At 36.7% G+C, this 12,755-nt stretch overlaps 1 protein-coding gene across 1 annotated transcript in view; it reads right to left on the reverse strand.

Annotated features, from left to right (window-relative positions):
• The window catches only part of MMP16 (matrix metallopeptidase 16), a 307,074-nt gene that overhangs the window by 38,064 nt on the left and 256,255 nt on the right, over positions 1 to 12,755 (reverse strand). Inside the window, exon 7 of the mRNA XM_003408378.4 lies at positions 3,277 to 3,415. Within this exon, the coding sequence (XP_003408426.1) occupies positions 3,277 to 3,415 (139 nt within the window). The remainder of the gene's footprint in view (positions 1 to 3,276; positions 3,416 to 12,755) is intronic.

Below are 12,755 nucleotides of genomic sequence, written 5' to 3' on the forward strand. Positions count from 1 at the left end.
ACAATCATATTCTCTGTGAAAAAATACAGTATTATTTCCTCTTCCAACCTGGCTGCTTTTTATTTCTATTTCTTACCTTACCGCACTAGATAGAACCAGTAGTGAAATGTTTAATAGAATTGGTGTGTGTGAACATTCTTGTCTTGTTCCTTAGGGGGAAAGCATTTACTTTTCACCATTAAATATGTAGGTTTTTCTAGATGCCCTTTATTAAGTTGTGATGTTCCCTTTTTATTCCTAGTTTGTGGACAGTTTTTATCAGGAATTATCAAATTCAACAGTAGCCATGGTTCAATCTGGCTGGGATAAGCTGGGATAGACTTGTTTAGGACTAGAAATACTTATTTTGGTGGATAAACTTCACTTTGCATTTATTCAATAAGTCTTTGGTGAGGGTTTACCATATATTTCCACTATTAAGGCAGGGATCAGGAATCTACTACCTGTGGCCTATTTTTGTATAGCCCATGATCTAGGAGCAGTTTTTACATTTTTTAAAGAGTTTTTTTAAAAAAAGGATATATAACAGAGATCGTATGGTTTGCAAAGCCTAAAATATTTACTATTTGGTCCCTTATAGAAAACGTTTGGCAATCGCCGGTTTAAGTGATAGAGAATGTGATAATAGAGAGAGAGAGAAAAAAAAAAATGGACGGAATCTCTTGCTGATATTCTAGGGAGATGGGCCCACATAAACAATAAATAAGTGAACTGTGTAGTTTGTCAGATGGTTTGTAGAAAATTAAAGCAGGGAATGAGGTTTGGACAGGTAGAGAGGAGGTGTAGATTGCCTCATGTTCCACAGAGCAAAACTGGGGGGTGGGGATGGTCTGCAGCTTTGGGATGAGGAATGATGTGGGCATCCTGTACTTTTTGAGGAGATAAACCAAAAACCCAAACCCGTTGCCATCCAGTTGATTTCAACTTATGGTGGCCCTATAGGACAGAGCAGAATTACCCCTTCGGGTTTCCAAGGAGCGGCTGGTAGATTCAAACTGCAGGCCTTTTGGTTAGCAGCTGAACTCTTAACCGCTGTGCTGACAGGGGTCCTTTTCAGGAGATACAGGCCTTAAATAGATGTTGCGAAGGCAGAGAGAGTAATTCTGATTGTGACTGTTGTGTTGGGGGTAGGGACGGGAGGTGGGGTTTACCAGAAGCCCAGAGTTCTGAGGCTCTTCTCTCCTGACAGTGGTGAGCTGGAAATTAGGGGAGGGGGTGTGCTTACTAGGAGCACCCAGTGGGCTGGCTCCCTCTGGATAAGCAATGGCATCTGGATCAGCGTGGCTGCATGTTCATAGCTGGACTTTGAGATTTATATGAATGCAGTGTGGAGAGTAAACTGGAGGAAGGAAGCTCCAGAGCAGGGTCTTTTGAGTGGTAAAAGTTCTTAAACATTTCCTGATATTCTCAATGTGTCAGAAGAGGCCACTGATAAGTACCACATTTTAGAAATCAAATAAATATGTGACAAGAGACAAAGTTATTCCTGTTGTTAGCGCTGTAAGAAACATCACATTGAGTCAAATTAGTGTTCAACCATATTGACTTTATTGCTTTTTACTGAAATGAGTGTTGAGAGGTGTATGAGAAAATATAAACAAAATTCGTCTTCCTGGGTTTTGCATTTTTACGAGTGCTCTGTGTAGCTCGGAGGGCACCACTTTAAAAAGGGTGGCCTGGGAGGGCAGTCTAGGCAGTGCCTCTCAGGCTGACTGCTGGAAGATGAGAAGGAGCTAGCCATTTCAGGAGCTTGAAGAGGCAAAGGGAATAAAAGTGAGAAGGCCCTGAGGCAGTAAAGAGCTGTCAGAACACTGATTTGTGGCTGTGGCAGTTTTTCCTCAGGCAGTTTTGTCAGAGAGCACTATTGATCCTGTGATGAGGCAGAGCCCCTGGGACAGAACTCAAACCCAGGGCTACCTCAGAGCTTATCCTTCACCTCTTTCTCTGGCTCATGGAGCCAAAGAAGCGTGCCAGGGAAGGGAATTCCCTTCTACGTCTGTGCCCCTAAGATCCGTAACTTTTAGCTGGTCTGTTTGCTTCATCCCCAGTAACACAATGCAAGTTCACTTCATTTATATGCTCACTATAGATAGCTGGAAGGCAATAAGATTAAGTCGTCACAATAGCAGCAGCAACAGCTGGCATTAATTGAGGGCTTGCATGTGCCATGTACTTTATATGTAGTAATTAATTTAGTAACAAAATAATTTCAAGATGGGGACTGACATTAACCCCATTTCCAGATGGTGAAACCCAGGCAAAGAGAATTGAGGAACTTACCAGTACATACAGCTGGTATTCAGAGTTAGCAATATGACAATCTCCATATTATAACTAATGTACTGAACTGCCTCTTATCTCAAAGTACAATTTATAAAGATAAAATAGATTCCAGGTATACCCTTTCATTTTATATGGGTAGGTTGGGCCTCAATTAGTTACAAGTGTTTTCCAAACCCTGTGGTTTTCATTACCCTCCTCATTTCTACCATTTCTTCTATTTTGGTCCTCAGAATAATTGCTTATTTTGGTTAAGATATCCTCTTCCTTCCCTCAACCTCCATCCTTGTTTAAGATTATTTTTAATCCCATACTCTCTTGAGTAATACTTTCAGTCATATTCTTTCTGTACTCTAGTTCTCAAGCTTTAGGTCAAGTATGTTCTACTCACAATTGCCTCAATTCTCCAACCCAATCTGTCTCTTTTCCTTGTATTTTACCCGTGAATTTAAGTTTTATGGTTTTAAGATATCAGCAAGTGTTAAGGATAGGTGCCAAGCACTTGAGTAAATTCACTTTACCAGGTAATCTCACTTTTGAACATGAGTCATGTAGTACTTATGCAATTTAAATTTGTTACAGAAAAATGACAAGTTTAATAAATTTCATGATATATTCAGGTGAATTTTTCTACTCATGTGTTTACTTTGTCCCTTATAAGTAATTGCTTAGCTTATTGAAAATTATCAAATATATACTGATTAAACAAAATAAAGTTTAAGAGATTATATATAAAAATAAGTGAAACAGAATACTTTCCAAAGTGACTTAAAAAGAAGACTTACCATACGAAAAACCATCAACTAGAAAATTAAGATATATCTTTCATTTCACTTAATTTTGTATTGTGAATAAACAGATACGTTTTATGGCATAAAATCCCCTAGCTACCTAACTTCACTCAATAGGTTTTAATTCTAAACTTCTAAGTGTATTACAGGGACTTCGTCAAAATGACCAAAACACGACAAAGCAAGACATGGGAAGCATTCTTACCTTTAAAGAAAACAAAATTCCCGTCACTGTTTTCATAAACTGCGTCAATACTAGGAGGCAGCCCCCTCCAGAAGTAAGTAATTTGCATGGGGTATCCATCCATCACCCTGTTGTTTCTCACTCGCCAGAACCACTGGTCCTGGAAAGCAAGCAAAAGCATCTCTCAGCAAACACACAGATCTCTGCGGCAGCTCCCCTTGCAATGGTGCAGCACTTCTAAAACCAAGATAATGTCGATACCATTTGCTTCCATTAAAACAGTCAAAGAAAGAGCTAAACGACTTGACTATAAAGATCACAAATGTTTTTATAGTACAGTACCCACAGAAAAAAAAAAGGGAGTGGTTAATAGTGATGGAAATATCACATTGATGAAAGGCAGTTTCACAGCCAATTATTGTAACTGCTGTAAATAAGTTGTACACCTGTAAAAAGTTGAGTTTGCAAAAGTTGTGTGATAGTTATATATATATAAGTATGACAAAAAAAAAAAGAGTAGATGCTGAGGCTGCTTACGTACAACCAAAACATCCTGGGATTTGATTTCTTGGTTTGGAGTTTAGGGTCATGGTTTCCTGGGAAATCCCACTTATTGGCCTAGTAACATGTTTTTTTTTTTTAACATGTTTAGTGATTCTATTATACCTCTTAGTTTATTGCCTAGTGCCTGGGTCCTAAAAGCTTGTAAGCGACCAGCCAAGTCACAATGATTGGTCTCTTTTTGCCTGGAACATCAGAGGAAAAAAGAGGAATAGGAGGAGGACATGGAGTGTGTGGCTAATTGTCTCCATGACCAACTGTCTCTTTTGCCATGAGACCAGAACTGGGTGGTGCCTGGCAATGTTTTATATATATATATGTGTGTGTGTGTGTATATGTGTATATATATACACATATACACACACACACATATATATATCAGAAGGGAAATGAAAGTAGATCAAGTTTTACTAATTGGTTAAAAAAAAAAAAAACCTTAAGAAGCATCCTCTACTTAAAATAGGTCAATGACATCCTGATCTTTATATTCAGACGGCAGGAGAACACCTTTTCTGTACAGTTGTCAGTCAACAAGATGCCCATTAGAAGCAGAATTTAAGGGAAAAAAAAATTTTTTTTTAGAAGGAAAGAAAACTGAATTTCTCCTGTATGTTATTTTTTCATGCTGTACACTGCTCTGTACTCCTTGAACTTGTTATCTCTGTGAATATAATGGTCTGTCTGGATCCCATGCTACATGGAAAAATCAGTCTTGCATAAGCCCATGAATGCTTGTATCTCAAGTGTTTAAATGGGAATTTCTATTAGGTAATTTTTAGACACTATTTTATTTCATAAGTTGGCTTTGCATATATGCTAGTAGTAATTATTATTGGTGTATCTTATCCTCTGTCCACCCCCTTCTGTAAGGAAAAAACAAAAAACAAAAAACCCAAACCCACTGCCGTCAAGTTAATTCCAACTCACAGCAACCTTACAGGACAGAGTAGAACTGCCCCACAGGGTATCCAAGGAGTGGCTGGTGGATTCGAACTGCTGACCTTTCGGCTAGCAGCCATAGCTCTTAACCACTAAGTCACCAAGGCTCCATCTATAAAGGCCCCTTCTATAACGGTGCTAGCAAAAAAAAAAAGAGGCCAGTGGCAACAAGCAAATAACAGATTTACTGCTCCAGAGGTTATTCCTCTTTCTCTTTACATTTAAAGCCAAAACAAAACTTACATTGTTGGAAAGGGAGAAAACAAATTATTTTTACCTCCATGGTCTGAAGACCTTTATATATCACACCCTTCTAGAAAATGGAGTATATGCTAAACATCTGCTTATGCAAGTAGTACTTTTGTAATCTTGTGATTCATCTTTTTTTTTTTTTTTTTAACAAGGAAGCAGCTGGTCCACGGGGTGGAGGGGACTTGTAAATAATTTTAAAGTTTTGGCTTCTAAAAAGAGCACTCAGTTTTACATTGCTCTTTCCTGCTTAATTTTTATTTCCTTTATGTAGCTTCTACTATGTGCAAGGTACTTTTCTAGAAATAGGGACTCCTCAATGAACAAAAGTCAGATATCCCTACCAACCTGGAGGATACTCTCTAGTAGAGAGACAGTGATAATAAATAAGTAAAAGGTGTAATGTATAAAATAGTGATAATAAATATTACAAATGAAATAAAGCAGGGAAGGGGCGTGAAGAATGTTAGCAGATGAGTGTGTGTTGAGTGAGAGTCTTCAATTTTAAAGAGGGTGGTCAAAGAAGGTTTCAGTTATAAGGAGAGTTTGCATGGAGACTTAAGTATCATTTTAAATATCCTCTGTCTATAAATTGATCACAAGCCCCATTTCTGAAAGGACAAGTTTTAGTGACTGCAGTGTGCCTTTACATCCTCTGTGACAGAAAGCTTTCTAAACTATCTTTTGTACTGTAGTTTTCATCTATAGTGAGAAGTTGCTAATATGTTCAGTAGAGGCACATCCTGAATAGCTACAATGTATATGACTCTGGCAAGGCTTCTGTCAACAGAAATAGTCATGAATTCATCCATGATTCCATATTACCTGTTGAATTTTTGCAAAACGACTATGCTTATTTTAGGGCAGAACTTCTTTCCTCCATTTGGGGGTTGTGTTCCTATCTTCAGACTGCAGCATTTGTCTGTCCCAAAGAGCCATCGGCCCTGTCTCAGTATGTGGGGAGATTTCAGCAATGTGGAGAGCCTTCTCGGAGAAAAACTGGAGTACAGTCTAGAATTTCCCACTGGTATTTTTTTTTTTTATGGACCAGCGAGCACCTCCAGTGCTGCATGTGTTTGGTGAAACATCTCTTTTATGGCAGTCTATAATTCTAGCTCATAGCACTTAAACAATCTGATACCACCTTATTGCTTTTATGATTCAATGCCTTCCTCCTGTTCCACTGTGCTATATGCTTCATGTTGTTATTAGTCGTTATCGAGTCGGCTCCGATTCATGGTGACCTTATGTATAAGAGAACAAAACATTGCCTGGTCCTATGCTATCTTCACTTATTGTGCATTTTTTTTATCATTTATTTATTTATTGTTACACAGACTGCTGATATAATTTTGAAACTATTACAAATAAGAAATACGTTAATATTATTAAAAGGAAAGATTTTTATAGTTAAAGAAAGGAGATATATTAATCAATATTGAATTTCAATTAGAAATGTCAATATGATTCATGATATAAACACCCACACCCAATTGCTAGTTTGCTCAAAGGACACAGAAGTCACACTACCCCAGCAACAGTATTCCACATCTAGAATAAAGATATTTGGTTATAAATATCATTTCATCTATCCCCATTTAAATGAAACGGGGCTTCTACAGAATGGCTGATTCTAGTCCTGGAACAGGCAAATTGCAAGGTGAACCTGGAACAATTTGTTCTGACTAGGAAAGGCATCACTCAAAGACTAACGAATGTGTCAAAATATCACGGAAGCTAAAGAGAAGGGTTTCTAATAGTCAGACCTGAGATAAATTCAGAATCAAAAAGAACAGTGCCTGCAATAGCTTATAACACATTTAAAAAAGAAATATATGAGTTAAATGTAAAATGGACTTTCTGGTCACCAGTGGAGCAGGTCATTGCAACAACTCTTTCCATAGAAAATTGGTAACTAAAGGCAAAGAATTAACTACGGAAAAGAATTACGTTGCCTTTTCAATAGGAAACTGTTGATGAGAGAAAATTTTTTTAAGAAGAATGCCTGCTAAACATAAAAGGGAAAACAGAAATAGGAAAGTCACCATTTTGCAAATCCCAATGAATTAACTGGTTCAAGCAAGGACTACCATTGGATGCTAAAAATCATTTTACCTACTATAAAATATTTGCAAAGTACCAAAATTGCAGTTCACAAACTACCTGCTATTTAAAAAAAAAAAAAAAAATTGCTTTTTATATTGAAGTAACTGCAGATTCACATGCAGTTTTAAGAAATAATAAAGAGATATTCCTTATACGCTCCTCCTAGCTTTCCCCAGTGGTAATATCTTGTGTAACTACAATATCAGAATCAGGAAATTGAGATTGATATAATCCATCTACCTTATTTAGGTTTCACCAGTTCCATATGTACTCATATGTGTGTATGTGTGTGTATGTGTGTGTACTTGTGTGGGTACATGTGAGTGTGTGCATAATCATGCTAATTTTAATATTAGAAAAGTGTACTTTTACTATGCAGAGATACAGCAGAAAAAATCAACAAGAGAAATGGAACTAGTTTAAAAACCAAGGAATTTAAGCTCTAGGTCTTTTGTCTGAGGTTCTAGTCAAGTGATCAAACTTTGCATCAGTGATAGTGGGGAACCTGAAATTACCTGCGTCCTAATGGAATGCAATGTAGACTGGAATGCATTTGAAGGTCACAGAATCACCTATGAAGTATTCTGGCCAAATATGTCAAAACTAGAATCTAATTGAAACTTTAGATTGAAGTTTTGGCTTAACTAGTAAAAAATGTCTGCTTCGAGCATTATGCTCTTTCAAGGACTATCTATATGGGATCGAATTGACAACAGGAACTGGAAGGATTAGCTAGGAACCTTAGGGGGCAGTGAGTTTATGTTAATGCAGGAGCAACAACTCAGAAGAGGAGGGTGAGAATGGTTGCCCAAATTGAAGTGTACATGTAAAAACTGTTGAATTGTACTTACAGAAATTGTTGAATGTTTTGCTGTATATATTCTCAACAACAATAAAATTAAAAAAAATATGTAGGGAAAATAACAGTTGTTAAATCTAGATGTTAGGTAAGCACGTTTTCATTCTTTCAACTTTTCTGTTTTTGAAAATTTTCATAATGTTTAAAAAGTAATAAATACTAAAAAAAGAAAAAAAACTAGAAAATACAGGAATGTGAGAAGAAATAACTCCACATTATATTTTTGGAACATTTTCTTCTTGTAGGACTTTTTTATATTTATATTCTTTTTTAAAAATTTAACACAAGGAGAAATGACACCTATATATTCTCTATTTACTACTTAATATCACCTTAAAATATTATTACATAAACTTCATAAATATTTGTGATGGTTAAATACTATTTTGGTTGGTGAACCTCCATTTGTTAGCAATTTAAATGTGATACTATAAATAATGGACCCCTTTTGTTTTTTTTTTGGTGGCACAGTGGTTAAGAGCTCAGCTGCTAAACAAAAGGCCAGCAGTTCGAATCTACCAGCTGTTCCTCAGAAACGTTATGGGGCAGTTTTACTCTGTCCTATATAGGGTCGCTCTGATTCGGGGTCGCTCTGAGTCGGAATCGACTCGACGGCAGTGGGTTTTTTTTTTTTGTTGTTGTTATAGTGGGTTATAGGGTTGCTATGAATCAGAATTAGCTGGATGGCAACAGGTTTGGTTTTTGGTTTAGTTTTATTATAAATAATGCTGCAACCGACATCTTTGCAAATTAAAAAAGAAACACAAATGCAGTTTGTGCCATTTCATTAGATGTAATTATGCTTCATTTGATAGTAACGTGGACTGCAAATACAAAATCACATGGTAATACCATATGAGTGCATTTTAAATTCATTAATTAAGTTTCACATTAAACTATCGTTTTCAGATTCACTGTCTTTACAGAGAATTGTAACAAGTAGTGTAGTGTTAAAAGAAAGAGACCAAGCCATTTATATTTAATTGCCTACATTTCTTTTTGAATATCTGGAAAGAAAAACTAAAATTATAACTTGGAGGAAAAAAGAACTATATGAGGGAGGCTTAATAGATGTATCTGGCAAAGATAACACCCTTCTGAGAAGCTTTCATTATCTTACCCGAGAGCTGACATAAGGTGGCTTTTGGTATATAAATGTTACGGGAAAACCTGTTCAAAGCAACCATTAGAATGCACTTTTTCACTAAGACAGTCATAAATGTCTGCAGTGATTTTGCAGGCACGATTTTCAGAGTTCATCAATCAAGGATTGACCAGACGTAATTCTGCGAGAAATGATGCAGCTGTATATCTCAATAGGTCAAATCATTTTGAGTATTGCCTGTATTTTTGAAAAATGTTCAAAACACAGAATCACTATAATAGAGGAAGGAAGGAACATATTAACAAGTGATTTCTGTAAATCATTTCTAAATTCACAAGTCTGGAATTTCCCCTAACGTCCTTAACGCTTTCACAGAAGGATATGTCATGCCCTTTGAATTTAGAAATGCAAACTATTTTAATAAGTAAACTGCATCTTTGTGTTTCAAGGGAAGTGAAATTGACATTTTCAGAATATTTTGTTTACTGCTTATGCCAACTTTATATGATACAGTTTATACTCTCTAAGTGGGAAGTGTTTTTATAGTTTCATTGAAAAATCTGGACACCATAGAGTTAGATGATATGTCAGCTACAGATCACTTTCATGTTAATTCATATTTATTAAATAAGGCAGAGAACAGAGATTTTTTTTTAAATTAAAAATACACAAGTATCCATGCTATTGTTTTCTCTTCCAAGTGCTATACATGAATAATAAACACTAAAGAAGTGATGCTATACCCAAAGTTTGGTTTAATACAGAGGTCCCCAGGCTGCAGAAAATTCCACTGCCCTTGCTTGGCCTACCTCACAATTCACATTAGAATTCCTGCCTAACTGCTTGGCCTGCCTCGCAGCCATTTTTGCATTAAAATTGCAGTTCCTTTGCTTGGTCTGCCCTGTGAAAATCCTGGCGCCTGTATGGTATGATTAAGAATGTTGCTGACAAAACTTGTATTAACTTCCTACCTGTAAACCCCTTAAAAATAACTTTTTCCCTCGCCCTCTTGGAGCTCTTGGCAGCAATAGTTCCGATTGCTTCCTTTGCTTGCGCAACAAAATAAAGGTACCTTTATACTCTCCCACCTCGGTCTCTCATTTATCGGCCAATATGAGTCACGCTGAGCAAAACCTGGGGTTTCCACTCAGTAACAGGTTCATTTTTGATGAGAAGCAAAAGGAATATGTGTTGATGCTGTTTTATTTTTAGGTTCTTGTATCTTTTCTCCTATTTCTTCCTGAATATGCTCTTGCTTAGAAACCACTTTGAAATGGTTGTGATGAAGAAAAGAACAATTTACTTAGAAAAAAAAAAAATGCTTCATTGTTATACTGTATTTAGGGAAAGGAGACACATTGTCCAGATATAACTGTACCACACTGCACTATGCCATGTTTTGTTTTGTTTTGCTCTTCCTTTAGGATCTAAGCACCATGAATATTGGCAGGGTGATCTAAATTTCAATTTACACATCATATAATTAAGTGTTGAAAAATATAAAAGATTTCATTCCACTGCTCTAACAGTTCTGGATTCAAAAAAATGAATACTTCAAGAGTGTATATTCAGTCTAAAGAGGAGGAGAGGCAAAGAACCATTTCAAAATGCTGTGTGAAATACTGTTTTTGCTTGCTCTATAAAATGGGAACTACCATTTAGTGGATATAATGAGCTGGAAAACAGCTGTGTCATTAATACACCTATCAAGAATTAAAAAAAAAATTACCACGCCTTTATTTCTGACCTGAAAGAGATCGCTCATTTACAGTAAAAATGATCTTCTTGCTAAGTATAGAGCTATTTTTACTCAAGGTACATAGGGCAGTGTATTCAATTTAGTTTTTTAACTACCCAATCTAAAGTTGTCTCCTCAGTTTCTATCAAATTACCCCACTTTATTTTCTTCCTAAAACCTGCTGTTCTCTGAAATTATCTTGTTTATTTGTCCACCTGTATCTCATAAGAGCACACACCTAATTTGTCTTATTGAAGTACGGTATTCCTTAGCCTTGGAACAGTGCCCAGCACTGTTTGTTGAAAGAGTTCAAAGACAGAGAGTGACTAACAGTGACAAGAAAATGGAAAGACAGATAAGCAAATCTTTTGCGTGGTCCTGAATGTCAGGGATTGGCTGGTCAGTATTCAGCTTTGGTGTTCTCCTTCTCACAGAAAGCCTTCCTAGGTCCTGACCTCCTATGCCTAGAGCACCCTACCTCCACCTCAGCATCTAGAACATTGTATGGAAATCACCACTTGCCAGTCTGTTTCTACGTGCTCTTCTTTCCCATGAGCTTCATTATCATTCTTTGCCTACTTTTTTTTTTATAAAGACTCAATTCAGGCTTCACTACTCCAGGGATACTTACCTGCAACTATCCCTCCTATTCCTCAAGGACTCTTCTTGTCTTTTAGGTGACCCTCCTGCTTATTCCCAGAGGATCCTGTAACTCGGGTAATACTGGCCAAAGTACCATGAGATAGTCCTGTTGTGGAAGGTGGGAAAGGGAGATGTTTCATGATGTGACATAGGAAGAATCAAAGGGCTGAGCTAGGGCTGTGAGGTATTTTTTCAGCTTGGTCTTCAATCAGACATATTCTTTTCCCTCAGACCTCTGCCACAGCACAGAAGAGGAAACTCATTTGGCTGGAAGAATGTAGTAAGTACAGCAGACAGTCAGCATTAAGAATGATATACTGAACAGAAATAAAGAGACGACAATTAATAGACTCCACTTATAAACTCTAAGTGCAAAGGCCTAAGGGGGAGGGAGAAGGCAGGTAGGATACCCTGGAGGGAACATGCCAGAAGAAACGCATTTTTTTTTTCCTTCAAAGGGACCCAAAGTTACTTGTCAACAAATTAGGTGTTAAAGAACTATGTTAAATTAGATGTTTACTCCCAAGAGAAAAGAGGAGATGGGGCAGAGATTTCCCAAGAAATTATAAAGCAAAAAACCCTGAAAGATTCCTAAGTGACTTCCTTTCAGAGTTCAGGAGCAGTTGTTGCCATAACAGAAGAAACTAATTCTCATTAGCATTACCTAATTGCTTTATGCTAATGTGCTCTTGAAAACATTCCCTCTGTTGTTACTCTTTTGCTGTGGTTTATTTACTTGCATAGAGAGTTCAAAAGGTAACTGCCCTTCCTTACACTCAGAGTAAATCCTGAAGGAACAACTTGATTTACAGTAGTGATGAAGTTCTAAGGCAGCCCTGAGGGAAGTCAGATTATTATAATCATTAGCAAATGGAAAGTAATTGTGCTACTGGTTTGTTTATTCAAGTGAAACAAATACAGGTTTTGTCCACTAATCGCTTAACTGTTGAAGAAAAAGAAAAAAAAAAAAAAAAAAGAGAGATCTCCAAAATAAAAATAAGTAAATAAATGTCCTAATTATTCATTCAAACAACTGTGCCTTGAAGAACTATGCTGGTGGGGTCAAAACATTTTTGAAAATTATTCTGAGCAACTAGGAATCTAAAGACAGAGAGGAATTAAATAACACTGATATATAAGATTTGATACTTTGTGGATATACAGAAGTGTAGTATAGTAACAGGAGTCATTTTTGCATAGAAGGGAAGATGAGCTTTCTCACTTGGGTAGAAAGTTCGTAAGTCAACAGAAATTTCAGAAACCTTTGAAGGTAAGGAAGGATGGTGTTGAAAACCCTTTCA

This window comes from Loxodonta africana, chromosome 14, assembly GCF_030014295.1.
Source record: "Loxodonta africana isolate mLoxAfr1 chromosome 14, mLoxAfr1.hap2, whole genome shotgun sequence".
NCBI classification, from domain to species: Eukaryota; Metazoa; Chordata; class Mammalia; order Proboscidea; family Elephantidae; genus Loxodonta; species Loxodonta africana.